Source organism: Grampus griseus, assembly GCF_964374135.1.
Source record: "Grampus griseus genome assembly, chromosome: 14".
Taxonomy (NCBI): domain Eukaryota; kingdom Metazoa; phylum Chordata; class Mammalia; order Artiodactyla; family Delphinidae; genus Grampus; species Grampus griseus.
Window position 1 is genome coordinate 27422790 of NC_139008.1, and position 25516 is coordinate 27448305.

Here is a 25516-nt window from a genome sequence, read left to right on the forward strand (position 1 = left end):
TTTTAAATATGGGGGGAAGTCTGACTAATTGAGAGAGCTGGCATGTATGTTTACTAATACATCTGTGAGGAACGTATTAAACAGCGACATTAATTCATATCTATGGAAAATTCCATCCGTTAACTGAGATGGAAGTTATCTTCCATTCTTTCTGTTTCTGCTGCCCAATGAACAGTACAAGGCAAAAGTGATAATGCGCTAGCTATAAGAACACATGATGTAATGAGAAAGGGCAGCCAGAGAAAGACACATGGGCTGAAAGCTACCATACGGATATTACAATGGGCATAACTGTGACACAGAGAGCTCGAGACTTACCCATGCTCACAGACTGAGTCAGCAGAGGAGACTGGAGTCCTGACTCCCAAAAGACTATACTTCCTGTTAATAATAGTGAGGGCAGCAGGTGAGGGTAGCCAGCAGTATGGATTAATTTAAAGGGGTTAGAAAAACACTGGGTATGATATTTGCTAATTAGTTTGGGCGATTATTAACTATAAACCAAAGAGAAAGTTCCAGTTCATTTGTAACTCCAACATATCTGTCCTTCTGCTTTCTGTCACAATAGTACTTTATCACTGATGTCTTAAAATAACAAAGAAAAAATCATGGGTCACTTTTTTTTCAATACACTCTGTGTATTTATCAGGTTTTTTTAGAGTTATGGCAGAGAGCAGGTGTCCCTTATCAACCCTTTCTCTTCCTTTGTAGCTAGAAGAGGTCACTGTGGTTGGGTTAGAGGCAGACATAAGAAGAGCCCTGACTTAATTTTACAAAGTCTCCCGAACCACCACAAGGTCTGATTATAAACTAACTATTCAATTCCAAATAGCCTTGAAGGGCCTAAGTAGCTAAGGGGTTACAGTTGAGTAATATTTACTAACTAAGCATTTATACCACATATGGTATTTTAAAAATTGCTGAGGAACAGGAAAGACTGTTTCTTAATAAATTAGTTTCAGTTTATTCACTGGTCCAGTGCCAAATATACAACACATGGTGGTCTCTAGTTTTATGAAAATCACATCAATCTATACAAAAAAAAAGTATTTCTATGACTCTAGTAACTCTCAAAAAGTCTTGTAAAAATTTTAGGTAAACATTTTTGTAAGTTTAAGATGATGAGGTCTCATGCTGGATTAAACTAATTACTATTATGTTCTAAACCTTACTTTAAGTAAATGTTAATTGCTGACGCTCCACGGGCATTTTTGCAAGAGTACACAATTTAAAGACTGGATGAATAACTCAAAATGAGGCTTCAAGGGTGCTATAACTGGGGCCTATGGCCTTGCTGATGCACTTCGGAAACTGTTATAAGCTTCACACACCCCCTCAGCAAAAGCTAAAGCACTCCTAAGTTAGTGTTCTGACACTGCCGGCTACAAACGCGAGAGGCTGTGAGTTCATGTCCAGCCCCCGCCTTCCCTCTGTCCACATACACACTGCCTGGGTGTGTCCAGCAATGCACTGAGTAAATGAAATTCTCAGTAACAGCAAAACTATCGAAATAAGAAACCGATAGTAGAAAAAAGAAGGTGGACAGGGTTACAGGTGCTTATTTACACTGTGGAACAAAACATGCTATTTAATAGGAGACTTTATAGAGACCACTGTGAAAGAGAGTACCTCACCCTTAAGCTACTTACATGGCTTCCTTTTCATTTTGAAGGGTTCAAGAAGCTGTCACAACAAAAAGTATGAGAGTTGGCACAACTAATCAAGAAATCCATTTGCAGCTGCCAGGAAATTCATAGCTAACTTTAAACTTTTAATTGTGTTTAGTATAAGTCCTAAAGCCTAATTTAAAAAATGTATTAGAAACTAAGGAAAATTAGTCAAGGAGTATATATTTCTCTTCTCAGTCTAAGCACTCCTCAGTAACTCCTGAGAGCAGGAAAAGAAACTGTCTAAATGTATCAGAATGTTTATTAGTATCCTTGAGAATTATTTTAAATATTCAAGAACCTAAATACATTAATAATAAAGCCAATGACAAGGCAATTTTACAGAGAAGTATTCATTTCTACTACGTTCAGTTACAGAAAGGGAAAGCAAGAATCCCACAGTTCCACGTCTTGGCTATTTAGCATCTATTTATTTCCTTCCCATTTATGACACTATGAGAATTTCGTGTCTGGCTGTTTGCTCCAGAGAAAAATAGAACTATCCTCTCTTTCCCTCACCAACCTCTATTAGTCCATATTAGCTCGTGCACACTCTAAGGAACAGGGTTTTACTCAAGACAAATGCTCAACACCTTTGTACCATTCCCAACACCTGGACTGACAGTTAGTCTAACAGGTTAATGAGGAGCGGGTAAATGTTTTCAAAGTAAAACCCCAAAAAAAGACCAGCTGCAAACACATACAATTTATTTTCTATGGTACAAGGCGAGCAGTTTCCTTTGGCTGGGCTCCATGGCTAGGCAAAGTTCGTCTGACCTGTACTGAATCCAATGCAAAGAGCCACCTTGATTCCCTTGTGTGCAACAAACTTTGGAATACATTATTTTCTCTCTAGTAAGTGGTCACCTGGAACAGAACAAGAGAAGTCTAAAACTGTTCAGTGACCCATTCAACAGATGGAAAATCTTTAAAAAAGTTTTCAAGATGGGACTATAAGCTCAAAAACCTAACAAGTGCAGTAACCAATGATATCGAAGTTTAAAATATGAATAACAAGTCTCTCCTCTTTATGGAGGCCTAAAACACACTGACTATTTCACAATACATATAGCTTCAAAAAGCCTGCTAATACAGGAAGAGAAAGGTGGCAGATACTCATTTTCCATCTACATGATACTACTAACAGCTAGCCTGTGGTATGTCCGTGGCCATGTTAACATGACTGAGCCTCATCTTCAGAGATGTGCAAAAAAGTATTAAAATACCGAACTGTTTCATAAAGAGAGAATCTATGTCAACTTATTGGCTTACTCTGTGATAATGCTGGCAATGACCTAAAAGCTTAAGTTCGCCAACCAGCGTACTTAATTATCAGTCTTGCAAATGACCTCATGAATGAAAAGTTTCTTCCTCATGGTCTCATCTAAGTATGGGCAGAAAGAGCTGTAACTCTTTCAGGTATGTTGTTTCCATCTACTTTGCCTTTCCCTGCTTTTATAAAGTTATATTCACCTTATAGCACCTGAGCTTTTCCTTTTTAAACAATAAAAGGACTAACTCTCCCTCTGACGGATTTCCCTTTTATTCCCGGTGTTAATAATGAAAACGTTAACGTTGAAGCATGAAAATGGATCTGTTACGTGCATAAAATGTCAAAACAAAGCTCAATTTTCCTGTGTATGCATTGTTTTAGTAAAGGTACATTATTTAGTAAAAGTACACCCACTTTCCTTTATGAAGGACTATCTTGTTGGGAAGAGTCCATTGCCTAAATGGTTGCCTTACTATTGAGGTGCCACTAACTATAGAAATATTTTGGCCATGTTCAGGGGTAAAAGGAAAGCCCTAGCTTATCTTTACTAAACATCTTTCATACTTACTCCAGTAGTGGGAATATTCTGTCACTCCACTACCACTGCCAATAGAAGTATTAACAAAAAATAAGGGAAGATCCTAGAATTGTTACTGTACTTAAATATCAACTTCATTTTCCTTGTAAAGTTTAATTATAAACTATTTGGTGACATAATCCTTTTATACACCAATCCCAAATTGAAATATCTTCATTTCCTTCCCCAAAGAAAGTAATTCTGATAAGTGAAATTCAAAGGCTTAGCAACAACAATAAAACACAATCACCAAGAAACTATGTTCAATTATTTCATAATATCTAAACAGTACTTTGTGTTAATTTTGAGGCTAAAATCTACTTTTTCTACATGATATGATTTAAACATGGTATTAAGAAGACCTGAAGATGAAGAATAAACATTAAAAAATCACTAAGGTAAGAAAGTTATGGTTCTTCCATCTATAGATGGCTTGATGTGGTTCTTTCTACTCCACTCACATTCCTGTATCAAAAACCTAGATTTCTGAGAGCTGTACAATTCCATTTACTCCTTGGAATGTAAACACAAATTAGGCTAATATATCATAAGCCTGAAATTAAAGTGTAATATGCCTGAATATAAGGTAAGGCTTTTAACTTCCTGAAGTCACTAATTAGAAAAGAGGAGACGGTCTCATATTTGAGTCCTCACACAGTATCTCGTATCATGAGATGCTCTTGCATTTACTTAATATTGAACAAAAAGGTACTTGAGGAAAACGCATTAGCTTAAAAATCAACCTCACTCGAAGCTAGTTTTAGGATGTTTATAGAAACGTCTTAAGAGAAACAAGGGGGGGAAAAAAAAGAAGAAAAGAACCAACACATTAATTATTCCCAGATAGTAACCTTAAAATTTAAAGTGTTGGATATTGTTACAAAGAAGATTTTGAAACACTGCTTTTAAAAAAGTAGTCAAGAGGGCAGATAGCAGAAGCAAGAAGAACTACAATTCTGCAGGCTGTGGAAGGAAAACCACTTCACAGAAAGACAGACAAAATGAAAAGGCAGAGGACTTTGCACCAGATGAAGGAACAAGATAAAACCCCAGAAAAACAACTAAATGAAGTGGAGATAGGCGACCTTCCAGAAAAAGAATTCAGAATAATGATAGTGAAGATGATCCAGGACCTTGGAAATAGAACGGAGGCAAAGATCAAGAAGATGCAAGAAATGTTTAACAAAGACCTAGAAGAATTAAAGAACAAACACCTAGAAGAATTAAAGAACAAACAGAGATGAACAATACAATAAGTGAAATGAAAAATACACTAGAAGGAATCAATAACAGAATAACTGAGGCAGAAGAACGGATAAGTGACCTGGAAGACAGAATGGTGGAATTCACGGCTGCAGAACAGAATAAAGAAAAAAGAATGAAAAGAAATGAAGACAGCCTAAGAGACCTCTGGGACAACATTAAATGCAACAACATTTGCATTATAGGGGTCCCAGAAGGAGAAGAGAGAGAGAAAGGACCCAAGAAAATATTTGAAGAGATCAGAGTCGAAAACTTCCCTAACATGGGAAAGGAAATAGCCACCCAAGTCCAGGAAGCACAGAGAGTCCCAGGCAGGATAAACCCAAGGAGAAACACACTGAGATACATAGTAATCAAACTGACAAAAATTAAAGACAAAGAAAAATTATTGAAAGCAACAAGGGAAAAACGACAAATAACATAAAAGGGAACTCCCATAAGGTTAACAGTATAGGATTTCCTTAAAAAACTAAAAATAGGGCTTCCCTGGTGCCGCAGTGGTTGAGAGTCCACCTGCCGATGCAGGGGACACGGGTTCGTGCCCTGGTCTGGGAAGATCCCACATGCTGTGGAGCGGCTAGGCCCGTGAGCCATGGCCGCTGAGCCTGCGCGTCCAGAGCCTGTGCACTGCAATGGGAGAGGCCACAACAGTGAGAGGCCCACGTACCGCAAAAAACCCAAAAAAACCCAAAAACTAAAAATAGAATTACCATATGACTCAGCAATCCTACTACTGGGCATATACCCAGAAAAAACCATAATTCAAAAAGACACATGCACCCCAATGTTCATTGCAGCACTATTTACAATAACCAGGTCATGGAAGCAACCTAAATGCCCATCGACAGATGAATGAAGATGTGGTACATATATACAATGGAATATTACTCAGCCATAAAAAGGAACGAAATTGGGTCATTTGTAGAGACGTGGAAGGATCTAGAGACCATCATACAGAGTGAAGCAAGTCAGAAAGAGAAAAATAAATATATATTAACGCATATATATGGAACCTAGAAAAATGGTACAGATGAACCAGTTTGCAGGTCAGAAATAGAGACACAGATGTAGAGAACAAACGTATGGACACCAAGGGGGGAAGTGGAGGGGGGATGGTGGTGGTGGGATGAATTGGGAGAGTGGGATTGACATATATACACTAATATGTATAAAATAGATAACTAATAAGAACCTGCTGTATAAAAAAATAAATTAAATTAAATTCAAAAATTCAAAAAAAAAATTAAACTAAAAAAGTAGTCATATACTGTTCTCTCAGAAAGCACACAAGTAAGAGTAGTTAATTCTGGAGAAGTAACTGGGTAGCTGAGGGACAAGACTGGGAGGGTGACCTACTTTTCACTGTGTACCCATTTGTACCCCCTACATTTCAAGCCAGATAAGTGTATTACCTATTCAAAAAACAAAAAAAAGAAGTGATTAAATTCTATAACAGAAATTATAGCCTCATAAAATGTTACGACCAATCACAAATCAAACATGAGTGATGATGACTACCACACTGTAAGACACACAAAAAACCAAAAACAGCCCCACTGTTTTGTGAATGGTACTTGTGGTTTAGACATAAAATCTTCAGTGTCAGATCGTGCATGCATCTAAAAACTGCTGTAACTTAAACAAGAGAGACAGAAATGAAGATACGCCCTGGATTTTAGTGCTAGCTGGATGATGCAGAGGTTTTCTACTGATGATAAAAACACCACACAGATACACAGGCAGAGTTTGGGCAAGATAATTTTATGAAATATGAGTGTGGATAAAGCAATCCTTTTATTTTATTGCACTGCTTCATAATATGTGGTTTTAATTACATACGTGTAACTAAATTAATAAATTCTAACTTTTACCATTCATCTACCTCCCTCTAAAAGTTTATAAGGGGAGGACTACCTCATATTTGGGCTTACCTTATGTTCAGGCATACATATTCAAAAGAACATTCTTGCAAGAGAATGTGGCAAGCTATATCAAGTAAAACTACCACAAAGCGTAAGCTTTCCCCTTACACGTCCCTCCTCTGCTACGTAGGACCATTTTCTTGAGCAACTGTATATTACTGCAATTTTATACCAGTTCAACTCTTATTTTGGTCTTTTTTTTTTTTTGAGGGAAATAATTTGAATATCATACTGGTCCAAGTATACTGTGTAAATCTGATCAATTTAGTCATGTTTCAGTTAATGTGGTTATACCCTCTCAGCCACTGCCTAAGATAAAGCTAGGCTCCTAACTGATGGAAGGTTCTAAAGCCATCACCAGCCAAACACAGCCTCCTGAAGGCTTTGACAGCTCTGAGCAAGATGTTGCTTTATACCAATCGCACTGGACAAGGGCTGTGCCCAACAAGCATCAGACACAAGTATCAGATATCTTGTTGGAAAGGAGAACAAGTACACCCCAAAGACATGCACTGAAGAACTGAGAATAGCAGCGTAAGTCTTCAATCCATTTCCCTGAATAAGATAAGGCCATTATTTGAAAAGGATCAGGAAACACTTAGAACCCAGAAGATAAGTAACAAGATACGTAAGGAAGTGCTCTACAGGGAAAGTTTTATTTCTTCTGGCTTTTAAAACTGAAATTAAAAAAACACATTTGGGATTGTAAGACTCATCAGAACTGTGGAAAGCATGGCAAATCCAGTTGAAATTCTTAATTCTTTCCCTGTAATATGTATGCTTGGTGTGTTTGTAAATTTTAATACTTTGTTAGTTTTTATGTTTTAAGTATTAAAAATAGACGTATATCATCTATCTCTACTCATTTTTGTTAAAAACTGACAGTACTGTTTTCTGGAGACTCTGGGATGCTTCTGATTAATCAGGAGAATTTCCTGAATAGATAACAAATGAACAGAAGATATTCATTCTGTATACAAGTATGAGCCAGCCGAAGACTGAGAATATGGCCACATCCTATACTCATTAATACAAAAAATACTCAGACAAGAAATTCTTGCTTGGTGAGACCCGGAGCTGCGGACGGGCGGGCGGCCCAGCGAGCCGGCGACAGAGCGGCGGGCGTGGGGTTCGGGAGCCGAGCGCTGGCCCCGCGTCAAGTCGGGCCGAGCCGCGCCGCAGCCGCCGCCGCCGCCGCCGCCCCCCGCCCGCAGCCAGCGACCCGCCGCGGGCGCGCCCCCGCTCTGCGCTGTCTCCGATGGCGTCCGCCTCCGGGGCCATGGCGAAGCATGAGCAGATCCTGGTCCTCGACCCGCCCACAGACCTCAAGTTTAAAGGCCCCTTCACAGATGTAGTCACTACAAATCTTAAGTTGCGAAATCCATCGGATAGAAAGGTGTGTTTCAAAGTGAAGACTACAGCACCTCGTCGATACTGTGTGAGGCCCAACAGTGGAATTATTGACCCAGGGTTGACTGTGACTGTTTCAGTAATGCTGCAGCCTTTTGACTATGACCCCAATGAGAAGAGTAAACACAAGTTTATGGTACAGACCATCTTTGCTCCACCAAACATTTCAGATATGGAAGCCGTGTGGAAAGAGGCAAAACCCGATGAATTGATGGATTCTAAATTGAGATGTGTATTTGAAATGCCCAATGAAAATGATAAATTGAACGACATTGAACCCAGCAAAGCCGTTCCCCTGAACGCTGCGAAGCAGGACGGGCCCGTGCCAAAGCCACACAGTGTTTCCCTCAATGATACTGAGACGAGGAAGCTCATGGAAGAGTGCAAGAGGCTCCAGGGAGAGATGATGAAGCTATCGGAAGAAAACCGACACCTGAGAGATGAAGGCTTAAGGCTCAGAAAGGTAGCACATTCGGATAAACCTGGATCCACCTCAGCTGCATCGTTCAGAGATAATGTCACCAGTCCTCTTCCTTCACTTCTTGTTGTAATTGCAGCCATTTTCATTGGATTCTTTCTAGGGAAATTCATCTTGTAGAGTGAAGCATGCAGAGTGCTATTTCTTTTTTTTTCTCTTGACCAGAAAAAGATTTGTTTACCTACCATCTCACTGGTAGTGTGGCCCACAGTGACCATTCTTTGTGTGTACAGCGTCATATAGGCCTCGCCTGTAACAGTCTCACGGTTAGAAACACAGTAAGAGCAGAGTGTTGGGCTCCCGGACAGCGTGAACGTCACCAGACCATCCCTAGCAGGTGTCATTGCACATTCAGTCCTTTATGAAATTCATAAATAAAGAATTGTTCTTTCTTTGTGGTTTTAATAAGAGTTCAAGAATTGTTCAGAGTCTTGTAAATGTTATTTTAATAATCCCTTTAAATTTTATCTGTTGCTGTTACCTCTTGAAATATGATTTATTTAGATTGCTAATCCCACTCATTCAGGAAATGCCAAGAGGTATTCTGTGGGGAAATGGTGCCTCTTACAGTGTAAATTTTCTCCTTTACCTTTGCTAATATCATGGCAGAATTTTTCTTATCCCTTGTGAGGCAGTTGTTGACTGAGTTTTTCATCCTTCCAACCCTGTCCCATGGTATTTAACACAAAAATAATAAAACTGTTAACAGATTCTTGCTCGAAAAAAAAAAAAAAAAAAAAAAAAAAAAAAAAAAAAAAAGAAATTCTTGCTTTCTTAGTGATCATTAAGATAGCTCAAATTTTGCCAATTCTGAAATTAAGGTGCAACACATTGGAGACGGGGAATATGGCAGAAGAATCTAGTCAAATCCACCATCTATTTTCCCTGGAGTCAACATAGGAAGCTGCTTTCCAGTACCATGCTAGCATGAAATCTTCTGCTTGTGCTAAAATGGTTGAACCTAAAGCTTATTTCCAAAGATAACTTTGCTACTCATTGGGGAAATAATGGAAGAACTGGATAGAAAGTGAAACTCTGCCTGTTCCTCAAAACCAGCCAGCACCCCCTGAGGTTCTCTCCTTCGTAACAGGCTGCCCAATGGAACGGACCAAAAAGTTACTACCAAAGAGGGATACGTTTAGCTCACAAAGAGGTAAGCTCCCACCACACACGCTGAACTCACCATTTTTCCTTTCGTTCAGAGGGGGCAGGTGCTGACTGGACTGCAAGGAGAGTTCCTGGAATTCGTGGGCAACGGCTTCACTTTGAGGACTTGGAGCAAGATGGGCTAAAGGTCCCAACTCATCCTCGGTGTCCACTGCCCCTGTGTGATCCATTGTGTCCCAGCCACCGGCAGCAGAGGGTACGAGACGCCTCTTAACTGTGGCCTGTTGAAGAGACTGTCAAAATAAAGAATGTGTAAATAGATGGTACTTTTATTTTTCTCTTATCTGCACGAAAGTATTAAAATGGGAACCCTGGGTTCTAGTTCAGTTGCACTGCTATGTGGCAACTGCCATTCGTTTACCCTCTCTGCATTCAGGTTCCTTGTCTAACACACAGGAATATACCTCCCATCTAAAAAAGTGCTTACTAGATAAATAAAAGTTGAAAGGTATTTTGTATAACTTTTTATACTATGGATCAAAGAAAGTTATAGTTATCGGCGTCATTACTTCAAGATTTTAATGCATCCTAAAATGAGATAAAAGTCAACTAAGGCTGATGAAAATAAAAAAGCAGTCTGGTTTGAAAAATCTATCTCAACTCCTACAAATCAAACAACTTTACACGAAGTCAACATTCCCAGCAACCAGCAATGTTTCAGATAATGAATCCTCTGTCAGCCTCGGTCTCAGAGTGAGAACAGAGAACAAAACTTTCAGCCAACCCACAATGGACATACAGTTCACAACAAAGAGACAAAACTTTATTTTAAGCCACTGAGATTTGGGCTTGTTTACTATCACAGCATAACCTGGCCCATTCTGACTGATACAGAAATTAGTAACAGAAGTACCAAAGACACAATAAAAACCCTAAATATGTGACATTGGCTTATGTGGGGATGAGCAGTGGGCAATAAGAAAACTGTTATGGAAAGCTGAAAGCTAAAAGGATGGTGGTCCATATTATGCAACGGCAAAGCATCTGATAGGCTACCTGCTTAGCAGCATCCCACATCACAGTGTGTTCATCCATTCACCTATTGATGGATATTTGAGTTGTTTTCAGCTTTTGACTATTACATATAAAGATGCTATGAACATTCTTGTATGAGTATTTATATGTATGTATGCTTCCACCTCTCTTGGGTAAATACCTAGGAGGGAAGTGGTTGGATTGTTTGGCAGCTGCATGCATAAATTTTAAAGAAACTAACAAACTATCCTCTAAAATGGCTGTGCCCTTGTGCTTTCCTACCAGCAGTGAATGAGAATTCTACTTGTTCTACATCCTTGCCAACATTTGATTATGGTCAATTTTTAAAATTTTAGTTATTTTAATGGGTGATAATTTTAGTTATTTTAATGGGTGATTTTAGTTATTTTAATGAGTGATATCTCATGGTTTTATGTATGTATGTATGTATGTATGTATTTATTTTGGGCGGCATTGGGTCCTCGTTGCTGCGCACAGGCTTTCTCTAGTTGCGGCGAGCGGGGGCTACTCCTCGTTGCGGTGCGCCGGCCTCTCATCGCAGTGGCTTCTCTTTATTGCAGAGCATGGGGTCTAGGCGCACGGGCTTCAGTAGTTATGGCATGCAGGCTCAGTAGTTGTGGCACACGGGTTTAGCTGGTCTGCAGCATGGGGGATCTTCCTGGACCAGGGCTCGAACCCGTGTCCCCTGCATTGGCAGGCAGATTCCTAACCACTGCGCCACCAGGGAAGTCCCGATATCTCGTGGTTTTAATTTGCATTTCCCTAACGATGTTGAGCATGTTTTAATGTGCTTATTTGCCATTTGTATATGTTCTTCGGTTAATATCTGATCAAATATTTTGTTGATTTTTTTAAATAGGTGGTTTATTTTCTTATTACTGTTTCGAGAGTTCCTTACATATTCTGGACAAAAGCTCTTTGTCAGATGTGTGATTTGTAAGCACAGGCAGACCTTGTTTTATTGTGCTTCACTTTATTGCACTTCGCAGATACTGCATTTTTTAAAAATTGAAGGTTGAGGCAACCCTGCATTGTTCAAGGCTATCAGCACCATTTTTCCAATAGCATATGCTCATTTCTTGGCTCTGCATAATTCTTGAAACATTTCAAACTTTTTCATCATTATTAAATTGGTTATGGTGACCTATGATCAGTGATCTTCGATGTTACTGTTATAACTGTTTGGGGGTGCCATAAACCACGCCCATATGAGATAACCAACTTCATTGATAAATGTTGCGTGTTCTGACTGCTCCACCAACCGGCCATTGCCTGTCTCCTCCTTCTCCTTGGGCCTCCCTATTCCCTAGGACAGAACAATATTGAAATTAGGCGAATTAATAACCCTACGATGGCTCCTAACCCTACAAGTGAAAGGAAGAGTCACACGTCTCTCACTTCAAATCAAAAGCTAGATATGATCAAGCTTAGTGAGGAAGGCCGAAAGCCGAGACAGGCTGAAAGTGAGGCCTCTTAGTCAAAGTTAGTTTAGTTGAGAAAGCAAAGGAAGAGCTCTTGAAGGAAATTAAAAATGCTACTCCAGTGAGCACATGAATGATAAGAAGGCAAAACAGCCTTATTGCTGATATGGAAAAAGTTTTAGTGGTCTGGATAGAAGATCAAACCAGTCACAACATTTCTTTAAGCCAGAGACTAAGCCAGAGCAAGGCCCTAACTCTCTTCAATTCTATGAAGGCTATGAGAGGTAAGGAGGCTGCAGAAGAAAAGTTTGATGCTAGCAGAGGTTGGTTCATGAGATTTACGGAAAGAAGCCATCTCCACAACATAAAAGTGCAAGGTGAAGCAGCAAGTGCTGAGGTAGAAGCTGTAGCAAGTTATCCAGAAGATCTAGCTGAGATAATTAATGAAGGTGGCTACAGTGAATAACAGATTTTCAGTGTAGACAAAACAGCCTTATATTGGGAGGATACTTTCATAGCTAGAGACTTTCATAGCCAGAGAGAGTAAGTCAAACTCCTGGCTTCAAAGCTTCAAAGGACAGGCTGACTCTCTTGTTAGGGACTAACGCAGCTGGTGACTTTAAGTTGAAGCCAGTGCTCATTCACTACTCTGAAAATCCTAGGGCCCTTAAGAATGATGCTAAATCTACTCTGCCTGTGCCCTGTAGATGGAGCAAAACGGCCTAGATGATAGTCATCTGTTTACAACACGGTTTATTGAATATTTTAAGCCCACTGTTGAGACCTACTGCTGAGAAAAAGATTCCTTTCAAAATATTACTGCTCATTGACAGGGGACCTGGGTCACCTCAGAGCTCTCATGGAGATTTACAATAAGATTCATGTTGTTTTTATGCCTGCTAACACAACATCCATTCTGCAGCCCATGGATCAAGAAGTAATTTCAACTTTCAAGTCTTACTATTTAAGAAATAACATGTTGTAAGTCTATAGCTGCCATACATAGTGATTCTTTCAATGGATCTGGACAAAAAGTAAATCGAAAACCTCCTGGAAAGGATTCACCATTATAGATGCCATTAAGAACATTTGCGATTCATGAGAAGAAGTCAAAGTATCAACATTAAGAGGAATGTGGAAGAAGTTGATTCCAACACTCTTAGATGACTTTGAGGGGTTCAAGACTTCAGCAGAAGAAGTAACTGCAGATGTGGTGCAAAGAGCAAGAGAACTAGAATTGGAAGTGGAGCCTGAAGATGTGACTGAATTGCTGCAATCTCATGATAAAGGAGTTGCTTCTTTTGAATGGTTTCTTGAGATGGAATTTAATCCTGGTGACGATGCTGTGAAAATTGTTGAAATGACAACAAAATATTTACTTTATTTACATAAACTTAATTGGTAAACCAGTGGCAGGATTTGAGAGGACTGAATCCAATTTTGAAAGTTTTCCTGAGTAAAATGTTATCAAACAGCAATGTGTGCTACAGAGAAATTGTTCATGAAAGGAAGAGTAATTTGATGCAGCAAACCTCATTGTTGTCTTATTTTAAGAAATTGCCACAGCCACCCCTATCCTGATCAGTCAGCAGCCATGAACACTGAGGCAAGACCCTCCACCAGCAAAAAGATTACAACTCACTGAAGACTCAGATGATGGTTAGCAATTTTTAGCAGTATTTTTAATTAAGATACATAAATTGTTTTTTAGGCATAATGCTATTGCACACGTAATGGACTACAGTATGGTGTACTTTTATTGCCCTGGGAAACCCCAAAATTTGTGTGACTCACTTAATTGTGAAATTTGCTTTACTGCAGTGGTCTGGAACCAAACCTGCAATTATCTTTGAGGTACGCCTGGACTTTCGCCCGGTCTATGGCTTACCTTTTTGTGCTCTTAATAGTGTTTTGTAAAGAGCAGATGTTTTTAATTTGAGGAAGTCCAATTTATCAATTTTTTTCTTTTATGGATCATGCTTTTAGTGTTGTAGCTAAGAAATCTTTGATTAACCCAAGGTTACAGAGATGATCTCCTATGGGTTTTTTTTAGATATTTTATAGTTTAATATTTTACATTTAAGTCTATGATCCACTTTGAGTTAATTTTTGTATCTGCTGCGAGATATGAATCAAAGTTTTCTGTTTTTTGCATTAAAAAACTGATTGTTCCAGCACCATTTGTGGAAAACGTTATCTTTTCTCCACTAATTTGTCTTTGCACCTCTGTTGCAAGCCAGCTGACCATGTATATGTGGATCTATTTATTGACTCTTTATATAGTTCCCAGAAAGAACCACAAAGGAGGAGACTCTAAATTCTGTGTATAAACTCTGCCCAAGTCTCTGGCTGACCCCTAAACTATGCACATGCAGGACAGGTTCCCAACTCCTTTTACTAAAGCAAAAATAACAGAACTGAGATCTCAGCTGCTGCTCACCATTGGAAAGACAGAGTTTGCAAAGGTGAGTTCAGCAAAGTTAACTGCCTGCTAAAATAAAATAATACTCTAAGAGGGAAACTTCCAGAATCTCCACAACTGCCCATCCAGAATTCCATATCCAACAAAAATACCCTTTAATAATGAAGGCAAAATTGTCACCAGCAGACACACACTAGAAGAAATGCTAAAAGAATTTCTTCAGGCTGAAGGAAAGTAATACCACATATTACTTGGGTCTCAGTAATAAAAAGCATCAGAAATGGTAAACATATAGATAAATACCAAAGACTAGTTCTTCCTCTTGATTTCTTTAACATTACCATTCCAAGTAAAAATTATAGCACTGTGTTATGGGGTTTATAATGTATGTAGATGTAATATATATGACAATTATAGCATAAAGGATGGGGGAGGGGTAACCGTATTACTACATTCTTATAAATACTTCTATACATTATAAGGAAGTTGTACCATTTTAACTTGAAGTAGACTGAGAAATTAAGGTTGTACGTTGTAATTCCTAGAACAATCATTTAAAAAAAGACATAGTTTTAGCTAAAAAGCCAATAGGGGTATTAAAAAGGAATTCTAAAAATACTCATTCAACTTAAAAAGAAGGAATAGAGAAACAAAAAAGAGATGGGACAAATAAAAGCAAATAGTAAAATAGTAGACCTAAATCCAACCTTATCAATAATGATATTAAATGTAAATGGACTAAACATTATGATTAAAAGAAAGATTGACAGAATGGATTTTTCAAAGTCTAAAAATGTATGTCTATAAGTGACATGCTTTAAATATGAAGACGTAAAGAGATAGAAAAAGACAGGTCACACAACAAGATGCCCAGCAAGGCTGGAATGACTACATTAACATCAATCAAAGTAGACCTCAAAGGATGTGTTAGGTAGGTGAATTTGCATGTAAAATGACTTATTTTGCTATGAAATATTAAAATATGACTCCTAGATTTTTTCAAAATTATGAATTTTCATTTCAAATTATTTATTCATATAAAATAAAATCTGTTAATAACAAATTAATTCTAAGATACAATACCATAATGCCATTTTAATGGCAAGATGTACAAACTGTGAACATTAGTGCTAATGATTTGGAAGATCCTTTAGGCATACAATTTAAAAATATTTTCATGCACTATTATCTGCACTTCATATCGAAGAATTTTTTTCAACCTATTATTCCTTGACATTATGCTCACCTCAAACTCCCACACATCCCTCCAAATTAAGAACATTATAAGCTAAGAAAATCTTTACAAAATGTAGCAAAAGAAAAAGTGTTCAAAATTTTTAACTTAATATTCATGAACATTTTTTTTTTTTTTTTTTTTTGCGGTATGCAGGCTTCTCACTGTTGTGGCCTCTCCCGTTGCGGAGCACAGGCTCCGGACGCGCAGGCTCAGCGGCCATGGCTCACGGGCCTACCCGCTCCGCGGCATGTGGGATCTTCCCGGACCGGGGCACGAACCCGTGTCCCCTGCATCGGCAGGCGGACTCTCAACCACTGCGCCACCAGGGAAGCCCTCATGAACATTTTTAACGGAGTACATACACTCTTTCTATTCTGAAATTCTACTACCAAATTTGCAAGCTGTCATCTAATATCTACTTAAATGCTTGATAATTTTGTTTTGAAATTGAAATTCAACATCAAACATAAAGAAACACTTTCTGTCCAACAGTCTCTAATTGAGATGTTAAAGAAATGGCATTAGAATGAATTCTTTCATTGGGTCATAATCTAGTTATGAAAGTAAAGCAGTCATTCAGCTTTAATAATACAAACTGTGATAAAATATTAATTTGTCTAGAACTGACAGAATGAATGACTATGGAGTTAATATGTGACACGTCCCAATAATATAACTTCATTCCAAAATGAAACTAATCCAACATTTATCCAATGCTAGGTCAAGGCACAGTACAACACTAGTATAAGATCAACCTGGGATATGGCTTCTGCTCTCAAAAAACAAATCACTTCATTGTCAGATACTACACCAGACAGAGAAAATAACACAGGAAAAAACAAGAGGCATCACACTTTCATTTGTCCATCTATTGATTCACTCGTATCTTTTTTTCTCAGTGGAGTCAAAATAACTGACTTATATGTAACTGACTTATATATATATAATGATCTTATATATTATTTTTTTTTGCGGTACGCGGGCCTCTCACTGCTGTGGGCTCTCCCGTTGCGGAGCACAGTCTCCGGACGCGCAGGCTCAGTGGCCATGGCTCACGTGCCCAGCCGCTCCGCAGCATATGGGATCTTCCCGGACTGGGGCACGAACCCGTGTCCCCTGCATCGGCAGGCGGACTCTCAACCACTGCATCACCAGGGAAGCCCCTGATCTTATGTTTAAAAAGATGCTGGGCTAAGGTAGTTCCCAAATCAGTGCTAACGTTTGTTTTGAACCAAGTGAAGTCCAAAGCCAAATCTCTTTCCACTGTACCTTACGGCTCGTAATGACTAATTCGTGTGAAACATTAATAAGTAAAGTAGTATATAATCATTGCTATATAAAAGAAATGCTAAAAAATAAAGGAGTTCAAAGAATATCAATATCAAACTTAAGAAGTTTAATATATAATCAGTCAAATGCAGACAGGCAGAATATCCAAATACACTCAACAAAAAATGTTTTAGCAACAGCAAAACTGTTGTCCCTGCCCTTAAAGCGCCCCTGAATTACAAATATTAGGGAAACACCTGGCTAACAGCCCGCAAAAATTTATTTGCATTCAAACAAGATAAAACTTGGATCAAGAAGTTCAAAGACAAAGCTGACCACACACAAAAAGTAATTTCTGCATTAGAAGAGTATTTACTATTAAGTCCCATGATTAAACAAACTGAAAATTTTATATCAAACGCACTTTTGAGAAACAGAATTTTTTGTCATTGGGTTGGGTAAATTAGTGATATCAACCTTAATTGATTATTTTATGCTATCAATTCTCCCTTCAAAGCTCCTGGTGGCAATTTGTTAAACATATAATGTTAGAGCTCAAAATTTATTTATGAATATAAGAACAAAACTCCTGTCAACTGTATATGCAAAGATATTTTCTAAATATTATACAGCTGTTTCTGTACTGTGTTCTAAATAAAATTTCTTAATGGTATCAAGAATTCAGGATCAAGTCTGTTTACATTTTTGTATAAGTAACATTCTCCTCCCAGTTTTATAACTGGGGGAAAAAAACAATCACAAAAAGGAACACTTCATCCAATTTGTCCATATTCACTCGTAACAATTAGGATGGAACCAGAAAATCAGAGTTCTAAAAGCACATGTTTATACACAAATATTATTTTACTACATACTGTTTTCATTAACTATTATTATTATGAAAAGTATTTTTGTTCCCCTATTTTTTCTAATTTAATTCCTGTTTTGATTACTTGAATGCACTTATATGTTCAAAGACTATGGAAGTTCATAGAATAACAGAACATTTTAGCTGAAAGGTATCTTAGAATCTATGCCTAGTAGGTGCTTCTCAACCCTCCTCACAATATGATAATCGTTTGAAGAACTTAAAAAAAAAATTCCTAATGGGTAGGGGTAAAGGAGAGTCTCTCCATAGATTTTGATACAGTTACTTGAAAAGAATGATTCTAATGTGTAGCCAGTGCTGAGAATCACTGACCTAGTGGAACCCCCTTATTTTATAGAGAGGACAAATCATTTGCCCAATGAGTGAGAAGAGAGGTCAGAACCAAATTATTATAGCAAGTGTGAAAACAACACAATATAAGTAGGTACAAAGTGCTGTGGAAACCAAAAGAATTAAATGTCTAATTGTATTTGGGTAAGTTAGGAAAGTCTCCCAGGATGAAAAGGACTTTGCAGACACAGAAGTTTTTCTTATTAGTAAAAGTACAGTGGCATGAACAGCTATCATCCAATAGCAAAACGTCTGATGGGGCCAGTGTAGAAAGAGCATAACATGGAGAAGCAGAAGACAAGGCTGGTGCAGTGAGTTAAAGCACAGTTGTGAAGAAGTGTTAAGAAACAGTGATATGATCAGATTTGTATTTTAGAAAGATCATTCTGGCAGAGGTATGTTACCGATAAAAATCTCATGTTGAATAACCAATGTTGGCAAGGATGTGGAGAAAAGGGAACCCTCCTACACTGTTGGTGGGAGTGTAAATTGGTGCAGCCACTATGGAAAACAGTATGGAGGTTCCTCAAAAAACTAAAAACAGAGCTACCATATGATCCAGCAATCCCACTCCTGGGTATATATCTGAAGAAAACAAAAACACTTATTTGAAAAGATACATGCACCCCAATGTTCATAGCGGCACTATTTACAATAGCCACGGTACGGAAGCAACCTAAGGGTCCATCAACAGACAAATGGATAAAGATGCGGTATATATACACAATGGAATACTACTCAGCCACAAAAAAGAATGAAATAATGCCATTTCCAATAACATGGATGGACCTGGAGGGTATTATGTTTAGTGAAATAAGTCAGACAGAGAAAGACAAATGCTGTATGTTATCACTTATATGTGGAATCTAAAAAATAAAACAAGTGAATACAACAAAACTGAAATAGACTCACAGATACAGGTTACAAGCGGGGAGAAGGAAGAGGGGGAGGGACAAGATAGGGGTAGGGGATTAAAAGGTACAAACTACTCTGTATAAAATAAATTAGAAGGATATATTGTACAGCATAGGGAATATAGCCAATATTTTATAATAACTATAAATGGAGTACAATCTATAAATATTTTGAATCACTATGTTGTACACCTGAAACTAATATTGTAAACCAACTATACCTCAATAAAAAAGTTAATAAATAAAATATGGTTACTGATTAGTCCAAGCTGTTATTGGGTTGGCTAAAAAGTTCCTTTGGTTTTTAAGTAAAAATAAAAGACACATTTTTCACTTTCACCAAGAACTTTATTGAACAACGTATTCACTGTTCTGTTCCACTACCTTCGGCCATTTTTCAGGCAACTTCGTAAATCCATCTTCCCAAAACTTTTTATCTTTTTGAGCAAAGAACTGTTCCAGGTGCCTTTTACAGTCTTCCAGGGAATTGCAATTTTTTCCATTAAGAGAATTTTGTAAAGACCGAAATAAATGGAAGTCCGAAGGTACAGTGTCTGGTGAATATGGCGGATGAATCAGAACTTCCCAGCCAAGCTGTAACAGTTTTTGCCTGGTCATCAAAGAAACATGCGGTCTCACATTATCCTGATGGAAGATTATGCGTTTTCTGTTGACTAATTCCAGGCGCTTTTTGTCGAGTGCTGCTTTCAGTTGGTCTAAGTGGGAGCAGTACTTGTTGGAATTAATCGTTTGGTTTTCCGGAAGGAGCTCATAATAGAGGGCTCCCTTCCAACCCCACTGTACATACACAACATCACCTTCTTTGGACGAAGACCAGCCTTTGGTGTGGTTGGTGGTGGTTCATTTCGCTTGCCCCACGATCTCTTCCGTTCCAAATTGTTGTACAGTATCCACTTTTCATCACCCGTCACAATTTGTTTTAAAAATGGAACGTTTTCGTTACGTTTCAGCAGAGAATTGCATGCCGAAATACAGTAAAGGTTTTTTTTGCTTAACTTATGTAGAACCCAAACATCAAAGCGATTCACGTAACCAAGCTGGTGCAAATGATTTTCAACGCTTGAGTTGGGTATTTTGAGTATGTCGGCTATCTCCCACGTGGTATAACATTGATCGTTCTCAATGACTCAATTTGATCGCTATCAACTTCGACCGTGGAGCATTGTCCAGCAAGAAATCTCCAGTACAAAACTTCACAAACCACTTTTGACACGTTCAATCAGTCACAGTACCTTCTCCATACACTGCACAAATCTTTTTTTTTGCGTTTCAGCTACGTTTTTACCCTTCCTGAAATAATAAAGCATAACATGCCGAAACCGTTGTTTTTCTTCCATCTTCAATATTAAAATGGCTACACAAAAACCAATTTTGATAAGTTTTTTTTTTTTTTTTTTTTTTGCGTTATGCGGGCCTCTCACTGTTGTGGCCCCTCCCGTTGGGGAGCACAGGCTCCGGACGCGCAGGCTCAGCGGCCATGGCTCACGGGCCCAGCCGCTCCGCGGCATGTGGGATCTTCCCGGACCGGGGCACGAACCCGTGTCCCCTGCATCGGCAGGCGGACTCTCAACCACTGCGCCACCAGGGAAGCCCGATAAGTTTTTTTTAAATGCACGCTGATATGACAGCCGTCACATACAATCTAACAAAATTGTTTCAAATGAAGTTAAAGACAACTAAGCGCTACTAGAGCCAGCTCAACAGAAAAAGAAACCGAACGAACTTTTTGGCCAACATTTTTAAGAATCTCACTCATGCTGAAAAGCTGACCGACTAAGTTAAGATAGTGGAAATGCAGAAAGGGGAATAAATTCAAAAAATAATTCAGAGACAACATTTCAAGGCTTAATGACTGGCTCAGTTGAAAGGTAAAGGAGAATAAAGAATTGAAGGTGGCTGACCTGGGCAGCTGGAAAAGCTGGCAGGCAGGGATGAGTAGTGGGGAAGATGAGTGTTCACTGTGAGAGACTACAGGCCCTTCAGAGGGAGCTCTGAGAAAGGTTGTGACTGACGCGACAGCTATTTGGTTTGAAGCAAATCACTTAACCTCTCAGGAATCTGGTTTCCTAATTCAAAAAAATGGAAATGACAAATGAAAAGAAGAAAAGGGAAGAACATTTCTATGTACTCAGTTTGGCACTAAGTTTTTTACTCTATGCTTTCCTTACCTTTGCCCTAATGACCTCCCTGTGGGCAGGTATTACTCTCATTCTACAGGTGAGAAAACCAAGGCTTGGAAAGATTAAACAAAAGTGAGAGATTAGCGCAAAAGCCAGGATTCCAACTTCAGAGCCCGTAGTCCTTCTAAAATAATACATTTATGTGCCAAAGCTCAAATGAGTTGGAGCAAATGACTGGGAGGGACAGATGTTACTGGGGTAGGAGGAAGTGGTGCAGAGGGGAGAGGCAGCTGTGGAAGGCTCCGTGGGCGCGACTCTTCACACACGCACTGGGGGCCCACGGCCAGCTCAGTCACACCTCCGTGTAAAGACCCTGTCCATCAGGCAGTTACGACAGTAAGATGAAGAAAACACTCTCCTCGAGCAAACACTCAAGGTGCAGCTGGAATTAAACTCCAGATTGGAAGAAGATGAAATCTAAAATTGTAGATGTACTGCACATAAACAGGACACGTTTTTGACATCAGGTTATCAAATCAGGTTTCAAATAAACAACTTAGAAGCAGGGTTTTTATTTGTAGCGGTTGGATTTTTACGTGTAGCCATTAAATACATAGCCGAAATGTACTATAAATATACAGAACACGGACAATACACTACATAGAAGAAGTTATATAACTGCTCTTCTGTGCTTGAAGTGGCTGTTATAGCTCTAAACATGCCAATGTGATGGTTTATTTTTTTTTAACTTGCTTGCTGCAGACATGTTTCAAACGAACGTAACATGGAGCAAAATGCATACCTAACACTCTCCACAGTGAGACATTCTGAAGTATTGTAACTAACATTTACGTAAAGAATGTTTCTGAAATATTCATTGTAATCCATCTATAAATAAAAATTTGAATTAGCAAAAGTTTAAAACACATGTGGCTTTTAAATTACTATCTAAAAAGACACAAAGAACTAGAAAATTTTATTTGTTCCCCAAGTAAAACACCCAAAACCCAAGTCTTTTTAGCTTGAACAACTGCATTTTTCCAAGTTTATTCAAAATGAGTGATTCTCAGAGAATAAGCACTGATTGGAGGATTAATTTTAAGCTGAGATGATTTCCATATTTATCAAATACTGGGTTAAAAAACTAGTTTTGTTGAACCATAAATTAGCCTTTGATCTAAATGCTAAGAAGTAAATATTTATAAACAGATTAAACAAATGTTTACTTAACAGATAAAAACTATACTGTACTCCTATTTCTAAGTTCTCTAAGGCAGGGAGAGGAGGTAGAAGGGAAGAGGAGGAAGGGAAGAAGGAAAGAGAAAAACAGAGAAAGAAAGGGGAAGAGAAAGGGCCATTAAAAGAAGGGCAGTCTCTTCTTGCTGTTTTCTAGCTCTCTACACTTCTTGGTATTAGAAATCAGTAAATTTGAATTTAAATTTAAACAAAGTATTGTAAAATACATGAAGAAAGATGAAGTTTAATTTACTTGTCCAAGCTATCTTGACTAGTTAAGTAGCAGAGCTGGGACTATGAGTCCTCCTCTGTACGAGTCCCCCTAACTTATAATCTAGTTCTTTGGTTCCTAATTAATCCCAAGAGAAACCCTCTTGTCTGAGGCAACCATGCCAGATAGTTAAGTTGGTAAACTGAAAAACTCAGTTAATAGAGGAGTCATTACAACTGATACACATAAATCTTAAGACATTTTCTTTTAAGTTAGAATGCAGAAATGTCCATGTGTTTGCCAGTATTCCAACACAGGGTCAAGGCCATCTCTTTGCAGATGTGTCAGCTCTCTGGCACAAATCACCACTATCTATGACTCCTAGTTTCCATTCCTTTAAAGTAGAACAAAAATTTAAAGGATTTTGAGCACAGCATGTGTCTATATTTTTACAATTCTGAACCCAATTTATTTAGTTTCTCGCCCACACCCAATTCAATAGTATTAAGTAACATGGCTTTGTGGTCCCAGACACTTAACATTTTTGCATTCATAGTTCATCAGTTTACATAATATTTAAACTGCATAATTATGATTACTACCATTACTGGCATAAACATATTTAGGAATAAACACAGCTGACTTTTGGTTAGTTAGTGAGAGCAGAAATGCATCACCACACTTCAGTGTCACCTCCTCATCACGCCCATTCAGTGTGTCCTGGGACAAAGGGGTTGGAGAAGGCTGGTCATCCCTCAAGCCAACCAAGTTTAGGATGGATAAGACAGGTTCCACCCCGAAACATTTTAAAATTGATGTTGATGCCAAGGGCACTTCAAATTGGAAACCTGATCTTTTTAAGTTTTCTGGAGTCTGTTAATACAAATTACTTCATAGATATTATTTCATTACTGTCTTAACTTCATGCAAAATGCGTTAATATTGTACTCTGAGACAACAGTTCAGAGTACATACCAAATAAATGTTAATATTCAGAGTTTTATAACAGTACTCTAGCAGATAGTACAATTATACTTAAGTTTCTAATGCCGTTAGTTAAATACGAAATAATCTATTCTCAGTGTATCACAGTCCTTTCAAAATACTTGTGAATTCTTCTCTCCATTAAACGCACTTTGGCATACATGACAAAACAGCAATTTCAATCAGCTGTGAAACAACAGTTGTGGATAAGTGTTTTGTTGTTGTTGTTAATTGAGATATAATTCACATAACATAAAATTCACCATTTTAATGTGTAGAATTCAGTGATTTTTAGTACAGTCACAAGGTATGCAACCATCACTATCTAATTCCAGAACATTTCATCATATCTAAAAGAAATCCCACCCCCATTAGTAGTCACTTGCCAGCCAGGAAGTGACTACCCACCCCCAGCCCTTGCTACCACTCACCTACTTTATTGTCTCTATGTATTTGCCTATTCTAGACATTTCATTCAAATAGTTTTACTTCCTTTCTAATCTGGATGACTTTTATTTCTTTTCTTGCATTATTTCCCTGGCTAGACACTCTGTACAATGTTGAATAGAAGTGGCAAGAGTGGATATCCTTTCTTGTTTCTAATCCAAGTGGGAAAGCTTTCAGTCTTTCACCATTAGTACGATGCTAGCTGTAGGTGTTTCACAGATGCCCTTTATCAGGCTGGGAAAGTTCTCTTTTATTCCTAATATTTTGGGTGTTTTTATCACAAAAGGGTGTTGGATTTTGTCAAATGCTTTTTCTGTATTCATTGAGATAATTGTGGGTTTCCCGCCTCTTTATTCTGCTATATAGTGTATTACATTAATTGATTTTTAGGTGTTAAATCAATTTTGCATTCTTGTGATAAATCCCACTTGGCCATGGTATATAATCCTTTTTATAAGCTGCTGGATTTGGGTTGTTAGTGTTTTGTTGAAGATTTTTACATTATATTTAGAAGGCATATAGTCTAATTTTCTTTTCATGTGCTGTCTTTAACTGGTTTTGGTATCAATATAATACTGGTCTCAAAGAATGAGTTGAATGTTTTCTTGTCTTCTATTTTTTGGAGGAGTTTACAAAGAATTGGAGTTAATTCTTCTTTAAATTGGTGGAGCCATCTGGTTCTGGGCTTTTCTTTTTGGGAAGTTGTATGATTACTCATTCAATTTCTTTGCTATAGGTCTATTTCAGATTTTCTGATTCTTCTTGAGTCAGTTTTGGTAGTTTGCATCTTTCTAGAAATTGGTCCATTTCATCTGGGTTGTCTAATTTGTTGACATGCAACTGTTCATAGTATCCCCTTATAATTCTTTTTATTTCTATAACATTAGTAGTAATGTCCCCACTTTCATTCCTGATTTTGGTAATTTGAATCTTTTCTCTTTTTTTCTTAGTCTAACTAAAGCTTTGTCCCCTTTTTTTAATCTATTCAAAAAACCTACTTTTGGGGCTTCCCTGATGGCGCAGTGGTTGGGGGTCCGCCTGCCGATGCAGGGGACACGGGTTTGTGCCCCAGTCCAGGAGAATCCCACATGCTGTGGAGCAGCTGGGCCCGTGGGCCATGGCCGCTGGGCCTGTGCGTCCGGAGCCTGTGCTCCGCAACGGGAGAGGCCACAGCAGTGAGAGGCCCGCGTACCGCAAAAAAACAAAAACAAAAACCTACTTTTGGCTTCACTGATTTTCTCTGTTTTTTTTAATTATTTAGT

At 38.3% G+C, this 25516-nt stretch overlaps 2 protein-coding genes across 6 annotated transcripts in view; one reads left to right on the plus strand and one right to left on the minus strand.

Annotated features, from left to right (window-relative positions):
• The window catches only part of MRTFB (myocardin related transcription factor B), a 263871-nt gene that overhangs the window by 122021 nt on the left and 116334 nt on the right, over nucleotides 1–25516 (minus strand). For 3 of the 5 annotated variants that reach the window (XM_082671121.1, XM_082671119.1, XM_082671120.1), the window contains one exon: nucleotides 9774–9990. The exons of the other annotated variants lie outside the window; for them this stretch is intronic. In XM_082671121.1, coding sequence (XP_082527247.1) covers nucleotides 9774–9927 — 154 coding nt within the window. In that variant the 5' untranslated portion in view covers nucleotides 9928–9990. The remainder of the gene's footprint in view (nucleotides 1–9773; nucleotides 9991–25516) is intronic. 5 annotated transcript variants of the gene reach the window in all.
• On the plus strand, nucleotides 7774–9311 carry LOC309832909 (vesicle-associated membrane protein-associated protein A). The gene has a single exon (XM_082670956.1). It carries the CDS (start codon nucleotides 7961–7963, stop codon nucleotides 8708–8710), a length of 750 nt encoding a protein of 249 aa, XP_082527082.1. The 5' UTR covers nucleotides 7774–7960; the 3' UTR covers nucleotides 8711–9311.

Excerpts from the sequence above, each read along its gene's own strand:
- LOC309832909 (XM_082670956.1), top strand. The coding sequence starts at position 7,961 with ATGGCGTCCGCCTCCGGGGCCATGGCGAAGCATGAGCAGATCCTGGTC.